We start from the raw sequence: 15,745 nt of genomic DNA, 5'->3' as shown, positions 1-15,745 counted from the left end.
AAGTGAGTTCAATAAAGTTACATTTCATTTAGTGAGGCTGAGTTGAATCACTTCACTTCTTGACCTTTCTTCTGCAGTCATGTTTAGCATCACCTTAGCACCAAATTGAATGCATCATTATTAGGTATCACCTTCCTTTTGCTAGAACTTTAATTTAATTTTATGAACAATAAGTGGCAGGTAGAAAATCTTTACTAGAAATACTAAATGGCATCTTACAGAAACAGGAAGGGAAAATAAAAGAGGTTCTTTGGCTTCCCACCTCTGTGCTGAAATCTACACTGAAGAGAGGAGAAGGTGGTGTTGGAGATGGTGTTGCCATAGGAAGTGTTGACGATACCAGAGGAGTTTTCTGTGTGTGGTACTGGGCCCATTGCTCCGGCTTCCGTCTCAGCTGCTCATCATAACCAGTCTTCAAATGACCACAAGGCTCCTAGAAAGAACAAATACAGGACTGGATATTCCATCACACTCTAATGAGAAGGCAAATACTTGCATGGGACACACTTGGATCCCCAAATTTCCTTGGGTCTGTAATCCTCCATTGATATCACTTGAAGACTTTCATAAGAATTTGTAGGCCCATGTATGGCAACTCAAATCTTAAATATACAATTAATTCAAGCAACATGCATGGGCATTAAAGAGGCAGAGGGGCTCTAGTCCTGATGCAGATTAGAATGGTCTGTTTTGCAAGCCCATTTTAAGCTTAAAAACAAAGCACGAACTTCGTCCAAGTCACGTGTCTCGACCACTGTAATAAACAGCTCTCTGCTAATTGTTTACCAACTTTCCAGTAATGACCTTCAGAAGCAACTCTGCATAGAGCCTTTCCTTCCTGGCTCTCACTTACCCTTGGTAAAGGCACGGTCCTCTGCTCATTTGGAGGTTGACAAGCCACAGAGTAATACCCATCCAGAGAGTTGTACCTCTCCCGTAATGATGTCTGATAGACAGATGAGTGCATCACATCCATGGGAGGTAAAGAATTGCTCCTAATAATATCATCTCGTGGGTACATCTGTGGGCGCCAGATGCGCCTGCTGTCATAAACTGGAGCATACATTCCAGAGGGGACAGGAGGGACTGGTCCATACGGCTGCGGAGGAGGAGGTTGGTAAGGAGAATTCAGTCGATCTCGAGGGGGAAATGTACTGTAATGATCGGCATATGGCACGGAAGCAGGTGGGAGGGAGGATTCTGGAACGTTATTGGACCTCACAAAGCGAGGAACACAGGGAGCCACACCAGCTGGTACTGTTGGAGGTGCTGGATAATACCCTTAAAAATTGGAAAAAGGCATATTTAATACAACCACAAATGACCAAGAATTTTACACCTTGTAGAACTGTAAATAGCACTGATAAGCACCTTTCAAGAGTGAGGAGTCGCACTTTACAAACCTCTTACTGACCCCTACCATGTTTCTGTTAAATGTAATTTCAGGTATGACAACCATACTTGCAGATGCAGTGCTGGCCTTTCACCACCTGGACCCAGTTTGGAAAATACTGCTCCTACGTGCTACGGTGTAACTATGTAACTGAAAACACAGGATCTTAAGCAATTCTTTATATAGGAAGTTAAAATAGTTCTCTCTAAAATAAAAAGCTATATTGCTACAAAATAAAAAGTCTATAAATAACCATTTTACACTTGACTTATTCCTCTTTTGAGAGGATTGCCTGAATGCCTCTACCTTTTGAGAGCTTGTGAATGACTCAGTGCTGTAAACCACAATTGTTTGCTTGAATATAAACATGCACAGTGCAATCCAAAAAGATAACTGGAACCTTCTGAAAACACTTGAACAAGCACAAAGACGTGTAAGCCTCCCAGCAGAAGCATGCTATGTCTCTGAATCCTGCCCATGGATACCCTCACAGATAGGCCATGGCAAGAGCAAGCCTAAATAAAAGCAATTAAATGATAACAAAGGAAAAAGTAGATGAAAGACCTTGAGGTTCAAGTTCTTCTGGAGGCCGATGTGTAAGCTGTGTAACATACAGCACACAGAGACAAGAATCATCAACACTGGGAGCAAACTGCAAGTCCCTCACATACCCAGCAATTAACAAGATTAGGATTCCATTAAGTGAAGATTCGGCTGATATTTAATAAAAATAAAATAGACACTGACAAAACAGATATAAAATATTTCTGTCTGTCCATATTTCTCAGTATTTGGGCTTTTCCAGACGAAAGCTCAGAGCTGTTTTTTACTCAGTGCTCATCTCACTCACCTGTCTGTGGGTACTGTGGAACTTCATATGACAGCTGAGTCCTGGGATCTTGGAAATATTGAACATTATCAGAATGTGGAGGGTAGACGGGTACTCTGGGAACAAACGGGCTGGATTTTGGAGGCACAGAATTAACTTCTGTTCCAATATTAGGAGGACCAGCTGAGGTAGCTGCTGCCTGGCTTACAGGAGTCTTGGGTGGAGAACCAATTTTACTGAAAAGAATTACCAACACATCATTAAGCAGACCTTCACTTATTTCAGTTAGTCACCTCTTCATGTACGCTCCCATGTAACATGGAAATTTGGGCCTTGTCATTTCCTCTGGAATTTTGTTTTTCATACCCCAAACTGGTGCTACATCTTAGACTTTCTCCTAGGAGAACTCAAAAGCGGACATAAATGTTTTGATACCCTTTGTAAGTGTATTCTGGTAACGACAAAGGCTTTGAAAAGCTGTTTAGAGACTCAGTGTTTCCTGTAGAATTATCTACGAAGTTTTAAGTGAAAACCCCAAAACTAGAAGGTTTCTAGGAAGTATGCTTTGTGCATCCTTCTTGGCTTTAGGAAATGTAAAATTTTGAGTACAATTTATTGCATGTAATAACATATTTGTATGTAATATGTACATAATTTATTTGTATGCCGTAACTTTTTATTTTTATGTAATAACCCAACAGTAACTAAGATACCAGGCTGAGAACAACTGAATACAATACAAAGGGAGATATTTACCATTTTGTCTACACTGCACATAAGTAATGAACAGCTAAAACAACAGGTGCTGGCTCTGACACCCTGAACCCACAGGCTTTGTGTGACTGTGCCTGCACTGCAGTGCAAGGCGTTACACAGCTCTGCAGCCACTGAGCACCAGCAGTTACTGCAAGCCAGTACCACACTTCACCTGTTGGCCACCCACAAACTCCACGATAATCTGAAAGCAAAATGTTCTGTTTAATTGTCTTGATGTAAAAAAGTCACCTACTTTTCAGGGAGTGATTCTGTGGGGGACCCAGAAGTGTTCTGGCCATTGGCTCCAGTCTTCCCTCCCTTCTTGGTGTTCTCCAGAGCTCTCAGGGAGGTGTCTGCACAGCGGGGGATCAGCTGGGGAACCCCAGTTTCTAGATTAGCTATTCCATTAGTACTTGGCACCATCTTGCCCGTTGCCTCAGGGCTTCCTATGACAGAGATCACGTTGCCCGTTGTGGTTGAGACAGTGCTATTTACGCCAACCTTATTTAGAAGGGGGAATGTTCTCACTGTTGCACTAATTTTTTTGTTCCTCAAGCGGTATCTACAAACAAACGTGCAAACACACAAAAGACAAGATGGTATAAAAAGTGCTTATTGTGAAGTTTAATGGATTTGCAAAACTAGCAAAAAGAAGAGAATGAGAGGAACATGACACTGAAAAATTACACTTATTTTCAACAACTGGACCCAAGATCATCTCTCCTCTTGTACGATCCATTTTGCAGTTCTTTGAAAATGCATTTGGGTGAAAACAGCTTCAAGAATGCAGAGCTGCATACTGTTCAACAACTCAGTTTATTCCTTAATAAATTAAAATGTAATTAACATTCTCTCTTGTAGGTGATAAAATCAATCCCTGAGAGACACTGAGCTTAGACTCAGTTTCAGAAAAGGAAATTTTACCTCATATAGGGTAAAACAAAAAAAACCCCTGGAATTAGTCTGCAGATATTGCTTTGCTGTACCTTCCATTTCATATAAAAAAGAATTGTCACTTCAAGAGAGTCACAAATCCTTCCAAATGAATGAATGTATGGAAGAAACTGTTTTCAAAAATCTCTGTAGATTGCTTGGATTTAGATTAAAAGGAGGAAAAAAAAAAATAAAAGGAATAAGTCTCCCACACTCACTTTTCAAGCTCTTCCTGAGAATGAGCAAATGTACAGTTTGTTCCTCTTGGGCACCCCCCTTGCTGTCGAAGGTCTCGGCACATACTTGTTTTGTATTTGCTATTTGGTTGTGGCTTTAAAAAAAAAAACAAAAAAAACCACAAGACATTCCTCTTACCATCTATCAGACGTTCACACAAAAACAGGCTTAAAATACAGAAAATACATCCATGGTATGTTTTTACATTTTGCATTTTTAATCAGAAAGACAAGGACATTCCTTGTTGAGGGGATAAGTTGTCCTTGTATGGATTTCACTATGGCCAGCTCTGCTGCATTCCATATTCACAAATACTAGGTTCTCAAAATCTGAATGCAGCAAATAACAGTATCATCAATTACTCCACAGTAAAGGCCGTAAATATTTCACATCAGCAGTAATTTTTCAAAGTTGCATCTCCCAGAAAATGTACATTAAGATGTAATGCCGTGATCAAGTCTGGTTACCTGTGGAGTTTCATGGCCTTTTCTACTGTAATTCTGAATGAAATCCACCAGCCCATGGACCACGGTCTTTACAGCGACCATTGCATTTTCCAGCTGCTCCCACGTTGGAGATGCTGCATCTAAAATAATTAAAAGCAGGGTTGTCACTCTGCCAATAATCCCAGCAGTATCAGAAATAAGAGGCAAGTCTTGTATTACTTTATAACACCAAGTACTAGGACAGAACACGGAGAGCCCTGAAGAAGAGTTTATTATGTTAGTGGGAATTTCAAAACCAGGAATGGAGGTTATCATCTTAATAATTAATTTTGCTAGATATGAAGAATACAAGAAAAGTTTAAAATGCTTGATTTGCATACCTGGATTTGGATCTATGTTTGCCAGGAGCTCTAAATGAGGCCTCAGCCTGTTTAGGTTTGCAGGATCCCCCGTGCGCTGCAAGACAATTGTCAACTCTTGTACACTCTTAGCAAAAGATTCTGGAGATTGAAGCTGAAAATAAACAGAGCATTAGTGTGCTGCATCTTACAATGTAAATTACTGATCTTAAAAAGATATTCATGACATTGGTTCCTAAAGGCAATATATAGTGTCTTCAGATGCCATACAGAGAGGATCAGTGGAGAGAAATTTTATTTCTCAACTCAGAATCTGCCCTATGAAGCTTCATCATAAGACACCAAAAAGTTAATTAAAGTACTTCATATGATGACTGTGCTACATCAGGGTAAAAAACTTCAATCTAGTTTTAATTAATATTTGGTAGGACTACAAACAAAAAGTTAATTCATGGAATTCTTTGATCTTTATTGTAACATCTAATAGTCAAAACGAATCCTACAAAGATACTAAAATCTTCCCTTCAACAAACCTTGTCAATAATGGATTGCATGTGTGATTTATGTGCCAGGTCTCCATAAAGAAGGGAAGACCACTGCTCTGGTGATATTCGAAGTCCTGCTTCCATGGCAATGTGAACAATTTGGGCATCGTGTTCTCTCCGCAAAGCCTCGTAACTCCGGAACTCTTCTTTAAGTTGCATCAGAGAAGAATCCTCATCCCTTTTAGTGACCTAATAAATAGTAATAGTTAAACACTCCTTCTTTAACAAAAAATCTCCATGTCCATCATAAAAAGCACAGCACAAACCACGATACTGGTGTTTTACCTTAAAGCATGATGCTCTATACAGTAGCTGCACAACATGACCAATGCTTGTTTTAGAGGCCTGAGGAAATCTTGGTTCCAGCCTTTGCACAACAAAAAGTACCAGAACTTTTCTTGAGAGTGCAGAGCCATCTTCCAGTGCCAATAATACAAGTTTCAGTGCCTCCTCTTGCATAGCTTTAACACACAAAAATGAAAGTTAAATATATTGCAGAAAACAGCAAGGCTACTGGATTTGAACAGATAAGCAGAAGCATCTGAATCATCTTGAATGTAACTCCTTAGTGCTTTTTATCTTACTAAAAGAAAGCATTTCAAACTTCTAAAAGAAGTTGCTAGTTTAGAAGAAGTATTTAGAATCACTCTAAGCACAGCAAACCTAGAGCTAAGACTAACTTTCAGTAATAAACACATCAGTAGTGCAGTTTTTATACTTTTCTCCACTGTGCAGTCTTGTAGCCATTGTCCTTTTGGACACCTCATCAGTGCCACACCATGAAAGTATAAAATAAATATGGGAACAGTACTGGAATGCTATCAACAGTTACTGGAATCAAGAGAGGACAACTTCCATTTTAAAGGGAATTTCCTTCTTGTTTCTGTGCTTGCTTCAGCAGCATTCTTAACTATGAATTTGTTAGAGATATAAATGTGATCATTATAAATTTCAGAAGTATGCTGCAGCTGAGGTTAGGCTGATTGTATTGACAGCTATTCAATTCCAATCACAGGCAGCAGTACAGCCAGCCTGCTACACTTACACTGCATTACAAACTGTGCACAACACGTGCTTACTGACCCCTCTTTGCCAGGCTTTTTGAAATACTTCCTCTCAGTTTCAAAGAACATTTAATGGAGGGGCAGGGGAAACAACCAAACACTTTAAGCCAGCAGATTTTACTAACATTTGGGGGAATTTCTTCCCCCCTTCTCCTTTCTTCCTGGCAGAATATCTTTAACTGAACAGAAGAAATTTCAAAAAAATTTTTGTTCAGAAAAGGTACAGCTAAATATATTCTGTTGCAGATGTAGAGGTCCCTTACCTGGTCCTAGAAACTGGCACCCTCGTGCCCTGACAGCAGCCCAAAGATTGGCAGAAAGCTGCTGAGGATTTTGGTGCTGCAGGATGAGTTCTGTGACAGTTCTCTCTCCCAGCGACCGAGCTGCCCTCATGGCTCTGACCCGACCCTCCTCCTCCACCAGCTGACAATTCACCAGTGTCACAAGCTTCCTCTGCATTGGACGGCTCAGTGCACTCTGATTCAGGCTTGCAACACCTTCAGAGAAAGGGATAAAAGGCTAAGCAGTGCTTCTGATCAAATTCATCTGAGTGAGACAAAAAAATGTCTAACAGTGTATGTGTTTTCCTAGGACTTGGATACCAGTCACAGGTACCTTCCCTTCTCTTAGGCAACTCTGTGTAATTCTTTATCAAAAAGAACTTTAATTAAAATCTTAAACTGACATCAAAGCCATCCTTTGGGGAAAGTTCAGCTTTAGTACAAAGTTAGCCCTAAGGCGGTATTATTAAATAGAGTATTTTGTAAACTTAAAATAAAAAAACCACAAACAAGTGTCACAAGTGTGAATAAGCTTTTAAAGACACAAGGGCAATTTTATTAGAAAAATTAGAGTATTATCTCACTGACATTCACAATCAGTGCTGAAAACACAATGCTGTTAAAAGCAAGCTACATCAAAATTCCACTGTTCAGCAGAGACTCACCTTTTCCTCCACTTAATGGCTTTAAGTAGAGTGCCAAATCCTCAACACATTTCTTTGCTACTTCATAATGTTTGTTCTCTCCTACATTACTCAACTTTACTGTCTGATGATCAGGTACCTAAAAAAAATGCAAGGGGAAGGAAGGGGGAGAAGAATTACATACACCTGGCTGACCTCTCTGATGGTACCCACATCACCATTAATTACATAACACTGCAGATGTGCACTGCTCTGAGAATAGGGAAACACAGGACCCACTCAGGGCATGTACATGGCATAAGGAACAACAAAAAGGGCCCAATATGAGGATTAGGGGGATGAAAGATGGTTTTTGTTATTACTCAACACTTCAAAAACAGAAGTAGAGTAGAAAACAATAACCAAAGTCTAAAAAATGAAGAACACAAGACTTGAGAAGGTGATCAGCACGATTTACTACAGACACATAAAGGAAGCTATAAGACAAAATTAACTAACAAGAATATAATAAAGCAAAGTTAAAAAATAATTTAATCATCATTTGGGCATGCTGAAATCTTCCAAGGGAAGAAGCAGGAAACTTAACTAGGTGGAAAAAACCTTTAAGTAGAATAACAAGGTCAGATAAGGAAAACGGAGGGAGTATTAGTCATAATAAATTAATTGTTTGAAATACATTGCAAGAAGTTAGGAGACCATGAAAATAAATGTTGTAAGATCAAGGCAGTGATCTGACACATAAAAAAAATGAAAGGAACACGTGAACTTGAGAAACAAAACTGCTCTGACATAGTGTTATTGCCAATAGCTGTGTCAAGGTATGTGATAGGACATTAAAAAGCAAAGTAAAATACATCTTCTTACTGCATCATCAAGGTGTTAGAGAGAGAGTAATATGAAAAAGCACATGAATCAGCGTAAGAGGAACAGACTTATTTAGTCTCCATAAAGCGCAGTACTGATTATATAATCACTGTTTTGCCACTGCTACGAGACAGCAAAAGGAACATTCCTGGCCTGATTAGCCAGTGTCTGCAAATGCAACTGAAAAGCCATCATCAGGCATATTTTAAAAAAAAATTATACACACACACTTCTGGAACTTGTTTAAACATCCACTTCCAAACATGTGACGTTTAGAAACAAGATTTCTCACAAGGCTATGATGAATGAGTGCAATCTGCAAGTTCACTCATTCTACTGACAGTTGGGACAGATAATTGTCTGTTTCCCAGCGGGGATTTTACTCCAGTCACAGTTCAAAAGCCTTTTAAAATCAGAATTCAGGTTACAATTAGAACACGTTTTCATTTTATGGGAAGATGGTTCTGAAATGGTGCAGGTGCTTTTAGAACATGTATGGACTCCTAGACAGTCCAAAGCTAAGCCTTACCATTTATTTGGGCTAAAATGAGGAAGGAAGAGCAGCACACGTATTGCAACTGGCATGGAAAAGGTAACAACACAAAGTGGGAAAACAAAGAGCTGCTTCAGTCATACCTGGGCTCCAACCAGCTGGAGGAGTGCAAAGTTTACAGGAAGCACATCGATGTCTGTGTTGATGGCAGTCTGGTCAAAAGGACATGCCTTGCGATGGAGCTTGTTCAGGCAGGTCTTGCACACGGTGTGAGAGCAACCTAAGCTGATGGGTTTGTGCACATTCTCATCAAACTCGTTGTAGCAGATTGGGCAGGACAGAAATTCTGTCCACTGAGCTGCCTGCACAGGCATTGTGGAAGCTGGACACTTGTTTAGCAGGCTAGCAGACCATTATTTCACTGTACTATGTTTTGGCAGCTGTAAGCGAATAACAGAGTATTTAAAACATGTTTTCTGGCAATTTAGAATAATTTTTAAATAAAAAAACAGACCAAAATTTCAATATTACAAAGAATAAAACTAAATCCTTATGCTGAAGTACTCGAAAACCCCAACTCTGTGTTAGTTTAACATCTGTACCAAAAAAGCCTCATGAACTAAATTAATGCAGACTACCGTAAGTTTAACTTATTATAAATGGCATTAAAGGTTGGTTTTCTTTTTTTCTGGGGGGGTGCGGTGGTTTAAAATGTTATTTTCATTTGAAATGAAGTGAATGCCTTCCTCCTGCAGATCTTATTCAGACTTAATCAGACAACAACCCAAACCCAGCTTTGCCTTTTTAAAAACACATTTTCTGTAAAACACAAATCAACTAACAAAAATCAAGAACCATAAGAAAACACTAAAAGAATGAGAGACTAGTTTTTAGTTTTATGATCTCTCATGTTACTTTCACCTTTTCTCGCAAGAACTGGAGCACTCAAGGGCAGAGATTGCTGTGTGCAATTTTGCTTTTCACGTCTCTACCTTACACGTAACTATGTCCATGAACTCACAGCAAGAAAATCTTTGATGTATGTCAAATCCAGGTATTTAGGACAAAACCTATGATAAGGCAAGCAATAACTTCAGTTGGCTTCCTCATTTCTTCAAACATCTCACTCTGTGCCATAGTACCAAACAAATTGTTTACGTAAGTGTATTTCAAAGAAAACATGGCTTTATGGACGCTGTTCTTCTATTTTATATAAATCACATTCCTGAAAAAGGTACCAGGCCTAAGCAGTTCATCGAAACCGTTCTCATCCAAGCTCTCGTCATCACGATTTACATTCAGAGCTCCACCCCGGAGGGAACAGCCCCACCCTGGGCTGTGATGTGCCACTGTGTTGGCTCTCTAGGCAACCTACAGACCAGTTCGGTCACTTCGAGGCTATGAACAAGCTTGTTACAAATGCAAATACACAAATGTTTTAATTACATGCTTAGCATTCTATTTTTTCACTCTGATGACAGAAAAAAGGTAATTGTTCTGAGGAAGCTGAGATCTCCCCTCTGTGTTCAAATTCAGAAACTCCGTACTGCAATTCCATTGTTGGCTGTGCTATGGTTTAATTAATGCTAAAGTACCAGGCCATTGAAAGAATTACTAGAACACCAAATAGACTCTTATCTGTGGATGTATTTTATGTTAATTATGACCATCTGTTTAGAAATCCTATTTAGTACTATGAACATTCAGTGCCCTTTAAGTAACAGGATACTTGTACAAGATGTCCTTATCTCAGCGAGCTTTTCAATATTATGCAGCAATTTTTGCCCCAAATGAATTCCCATAGTAAAACACACCAAACTGAAAGTTGAACCTCTCAAAACCAAACTGCTGAGGTTATACTTTCAACATAAGCCAGAAAATTCCCATGTATTGGACAAATCAGATTTTCATCCGGCTTCTATCAAAGCACAATCAAAGCTCTAGCAGGGATGAACAAACACAGTCACCTTTAACATGCTATTGCTACATCTGTCTTTTAACCAAGGAAATTTAAAAGCAAAACAAATAAGAGCAAAACCAAACAGTGAGCCAACAGGCCTAGAAAGATTCCTCTGTTAAGAATCCCACCATTTCCTTTAGCACATCTGCTTCCATTCCGAAACAGCAGGACAAGAGATGCACAGAACTGCAAAGCCTGTCTGTAAACACCTTCCTTAAAGCTTTTTGCAGCATTACCAGAAACATTAAGATACCAATACCAACATAACTGCTGACCTAGGGCTGATAGTGGTGCTTTTTCACCTGACTGCAAGACACAGGTAACAGCACAAACTAGACCACTCTGGGAAGTGTGTGACCATCATGACTCACACGGGGAAAAGTTTAAGAAGAGGCTGGTACACAGAGAGCACAACTGCTAGTATGTCACTAACGAGCTCCTAATAAACAGTCTCTATGTCCACACTGCTCATTAATTATCTCAAACGCAGGGATCTCTGCTCTGAGACAATACCCATGTTCGGTTTCCACAGGTGCTTCAGAGACTTGCAAGAAACCACCTCTCTGTTTATGAGCTTTTAAAATACAGTTGTTTTCCTGACCAGCATAGAAATGAACACAACAGATTCTTCAAGTGTGCACCACCGGTTTTTAAAGATCTATCTCTGGGTGCTTAATCATCCCAAATGACAGATTCTACTAAGCATGTGTTGACCTTCAGATTTCTTGACAGGAAAAAAAATCTAATTAAGTCAGCAAACAGCTGGGAAAAGCTCTCCGCTCCCAAAACTTCAAGCAGCCATACAGGGAGGAATCTCCATACTTTATTGAGCCTGCTAGCTCTCCTGCCACTCTTGCACCGCAGTGTGTAGGAAAACAATCTCACGTCTCCTAATTACCATGTCAACTCCCACAAAAAGCATAAGCCAATGTTTAATACATTCTTGCTCCTTGTCAGAAACAATGTATTTCAGGGATGTCCTCTTGAAGAACAAATTGCTCCAGCGCTCTAAACTGAGCAAACACAAGGAGGAGAGCAAAATAAAGAAGGTATATTAGAAATCCTTTGGATTTTGTTTTTAACAGGCAGTACACTCAATTAGAACAATTACCCTTGGTCTGTCTGTTCATTCTGGCAGACTTTTATCTATCTCTACACACACACAGGGCTCCTGTTCCTTGTCAAAATAGAAGCACCCTGCAAAAAAAATCCCAAAGAAATGGCAGATACAGAAACTGGCCAAACATACAAGGAAACAGTCTGAAAAGTCATGGTAGTTGCTACTTAAAAGATCATTACGTAGTGATTTACAATTAGTTTCATAGTATTACTACCAGAAGCAATACTTCAGATGACAAACTGAGAAACATAAAAACCAGTACAGCTGAGTAATTTTGTGTTTCTACTACAGTAGTATTTTCCTATTGCAGTAATGGCTGCAATGGATCAGAGTAACAATGATAACTGACTGATTTTCTCATTTTAGACCAGAATATCTGATGACAGGCAAAACCTCAAACCCTTCCTCAAACAGCTGTACCACTTACAACTGATGGAAGTTGTGAGATTTAGATGTTCTTATTTTGTATTAATTTACAGCTACCTAATCCCAAGACATTCTCTACAACTAATCTAAATCATTATGCTTACTCAATAACCTCTGGACATGATAAATATAATTCAATTCTTATTTTCTGAAGAAGCCAAGCTTAGGTGATCACGCTCTTCTGTTAGTCTGTTCCTCTCCCACACTGCTCAGTCAGGGCATTTGCCAAAATGCAAGATAGGCAAGTTTCACCCCTTATCAAAGAAAGGGTTGAAGGCTTAACTCAGTTCCCCCACAGCGTCAGCTCTGCTCTGCTCAGGCTGACCCCATCAGGTCCCTTGTGGGCCACGGGCAAAGACAAATAAGCAGAGCTTGGATGAGAATGAGACATGGAATAATTCTGTCAATGCTGAACAAAGGGAAGTCTTCTCTACAGATGAAGGAAACGCTTGGAAAACTTGTGAAATTATATGGCATTTTCACAACTGAGGTTCAATTACAATCTTACTGTGGATTTAAGCCTAAATCTTAGAATTCAATTTATTTTTAATCACTAAATTAAAGCGTCCTTGATATTGACTTGCTCTTAATGCTGACTGTGGAGATCACAGTATTTCCTTTTCTAAGTGATTTCCATTAAAATTTTTCATTTATGCAGATTAATGGTTGGTTTGCAGTACAAGGAGGCAACTTTTTCAAGCTTTCCTTCCTTAGTTACGTAGTTCTGAAAGCATCCTGACTGGGTCAAAAACTTACACATCCACATAATCAAATTATCAGTATTAACGTATTCTCTGGAAGTGCTAGAATCTTTTATTCATTTCTCTTCAACAGCCACCATCTACAGATCTAAAAAACTGGCTTCATTAAAGGCTTAGGGAAGGGCCATCCCAATAACAGCTTTGCATCATTCAGCTATGACGGCTTGAAATTAAAATAAATCCTCTTTACAGAACAGACTTACTTATTTCTACACTCCATAATATCTGTCACATGCAAATCTCTTTACATCATGTGAAAATTCTATATGTAAAGTCTTTAATGACCATGAAATATAGTATTTCAACACAATTATTTCACTGAACATTAATGCTCTTGTGAGTATCTGGAGCCCAATTCAAGTTCCAGAAGAGTCACCAATAGAAATCCTGTGGACAGACGAGAATCAGAGAGTATCTCAAGTGGGAAAGGACATATTGTGTCCAACTCTGCTTCTCGCAGGAGTATCTGACGCTAAACCACACGTCCGAGAGCATTGTCCAGAGACTCCTTGAGCTCTGGCAGACTTGGTGCCACAACCACTTCCCTGGGGAGCCTGTTCCAGTGCCTGGCCACCCTCTGGGGGAAGAGCCTTCTACCAATGTCCAACCTGAACTTCCCTGATAGCTTCATTCCATTTCCTTGTGTCCTAAGTATAGATCTGAACATTTACATGTGCCCAGACTACGTTTTGCAAAAACACCTACAGGATTCTCTTGTTATCTGGTTTAAAAAAATCAAGGCTTAAATGCCCTCTGCCTCCTTAAAACATGTGGCTGAAGAGTAATTCCTATCAACAGGGGTACAACATAAATTTAAGCTCGGGACTGCCAAAGTTCACCCAGTTCAGGGTTAACTCTCCCCAAACCAACACCAGAGTCAGTGTATCCTCAGCAATTCACACCTGCTCCTCCCTGCTCAAGCCTTGATACCACAAATCATGTTAGTAGATTTTAAAAGTTTCCTAAATACTTATGTAATGCCACAGTGGGTTTTTCCTTGTGTTTCAGAGGCGTCCCTGAAAGGAGAGCCTGTCCTCACCACCAGCCTGATACCAACTCGGCTTCTGTAAGTATTGACTTTTCAGGACTAACTGAAGGGCAAATAAATGAAAAATTTTCTTTGCCACTCAAATCAGTTGAACTCCCTCTGAATGCAGAGAAAGGGAATCCATTTCTAAGCAGATCTACTTGGACACAGTTACTTCATGAAGAGATACAGTGTAGACCTCCTTACTCTTCAGTAATGTTTTCAGAGAATAAGGACTTCCATGTATGGTTTAGTTCTCCAAGCTTTTTTTTTTTTTAACATGACCTCCATGTTTAAACTATACATTTTTAGAAGAGAAATTCTGTATTCCAATATTTTAAAAACTATTTTAATGAAATACTAATTCTATTCTGAGATGTAGGCAAGAAAACAGAGGGCTCCAGAGGAGCTGGAAAGCCTTTTTAAAGGTTGTACAGAATGACTTAAGATACCCATGGACATATATTTTTTTCCTTTCCTTAGGGTTGTCCAGTCAGCAAGGAGAGACCCTGTACATTCATCCTATTAAAGGTATATAAAATATCACCAAGTGAAATGTAACATACTCCTAACAAATGCTACTAGCTATTACTATCTGGATATATTGTAAATATTTTATTTACTGTAAAGCAACAAAGCCTTAAATAAATGAGATCAACACTCACGACCTACGAGTTTACTTTGGGATATCTAAAGCACTGACCCTAAAATCTGTTGGAATTTAGTATTTTTGAGATAAATGGCCACAACCTCAAACAAGACAGAAACACAAGTTAATAAAACCACCTTTTCTTGGGGAAAGCTTTGCTTAAAAAGCAGAAACAAGAAAAAGTTCACTAAAAAGGCATGAAGGTCTTGGGAAAGCGATTCACTACAAAATTAAGAATACAGTGTTTCATGGAATAATACTTATACCAGCAACAGAAGTTTCAATTTCTATCATTTCCACAGATGTTTAGGACAGACCAAAGGTCAAAGAATAGTATTTTGATTCAGAAGACTTACAGCTGTATTGGTTGGTTCTCACTTAAAATTAGATTTCTTCTGCCACAATTGCAAATTTACACCCTTGTAATCCAAAGGACTGTTTTTAATTTTGGGTTCATTATTATGATGTAGCTATAATGGTCGTGAGAGAACAACCACAGGAGAAGCTACAGGAACTACAATTAAACCCAAACAAAATCCTAAGCTTGCACGGAAGTGAAACAGGCCTAGATCAGGCGTTGTCCTGGTTGCCTGTCTAAACTTTGTCATTATTTTCTTCGTTACAGATCCATACCATTCCCCTCTGAACCCTCAATGAACTGAAAACTCATCACTCTCCCACCACTCTGCTGGCCTTCCTGTGCTTTGTGCTGACTCCTACACTTAACTGGAAACCCTCTGTGCACCTCGAGCATCAGCAGAACCGGGACATGCTTTTCCTGTTCAGTTGTTTTGGCTTTGTTTAAGACATTTAAAACATGACACGGTGGGTGCAGTCTTAGGATCTGTCTCCCACCACGACTCTCCTCCACCATTACCCTAACGCACAGCTCCATGAGTATTCCAGAGTGGGAATACTCATGGCTCCGGTGCGATTCTCCCCGGTGCCAGGGGGCATC

The 15,745-nt window shown here is 39.5% G+C and overlaps 1 protein-coding gene across 3 annotated transcripts in view; it reads right to left on the bottom strand.

Moving 5' to 3' along the window:
* The window catches only part of RC3H2 (ring finger and CCCH-type domains 2), a 20,057-nt gene extending 6,380 nt beyond the window's left edge, over positions 1-13,677 (bottom strand). For 2 of the 3 annotated variants that reach the window (XM_008642148.2, XM_017745571.1), the window contains exons 1-12: positions 8,988-13,675; positions 7,509-7,626; positions 6,826-7,059; positions 5,784-5,959; positions 5,487-5,687; positions 4,975-5,107; positions 4,616-4,734; positions 4,130-4,242; positions 3,232-3,540; positions 2,244-2,458; positions 854-1,281; positions 263-433 (exon numbers count right to left, since the gene is read on the bottom strand). In XM_008642148.2, coding sequence (XP_008640370.1) covers positions 263-433; positions 854-1,281; positions 2,244-2,458; positions 3,232-3,540; positions 4,130-4,242; positions 4,616-4,734; positions 4,975-5,107; positions 5,487-5,687; positions 5,784-5,959; positions 6,826-7,059; positions 7,509-7,626; positions 8,988-9,218 — 2,448 coding nt within the window. In that variant the 5' untranslated portion in view covers positions 9,219-13,675. Of the gene's footprint in view, positions 1-262; positions 434-853; positions 1,282-2,243; positions 2,459-3,231; positions 3,541-4,129; positions 4,243-4,615; positions 4,735-4,974; positions 5,108-5,486; positions 5,688-5,783; positions 5,960-6,825; positions 7,060-7,508; positions 7,627-8,987 lie in introns of all 3 variants that reach the window. The other variant, XM_017745570.1, reaches the window with a different exon arrangement.
* Between the last annotated feature and the right edge of the window lie 2,068 nt (positions 13,678-15,745).

This window comes from Corvus brachyrhynchos, unplaced genomic scaffold, assembly GCF_000691975.1.
Source record: "Corvus brachyrhynchos isolate BGI_N302 unplaced genomic scaffold, ASM69197v1 scaffold59, whole genome shotgun sequence".
NCBI lineage: Eukaryota > Metazoa > Chordata > Aves > Passeriformes > Corvidae > Corvus > Corvus brachyrhynchos.
The sequence above is the reverse complement of the archived record's forward strand: the minus strand, read 5'-3'. Positions and strand labels throughout refer to the sequence as shown.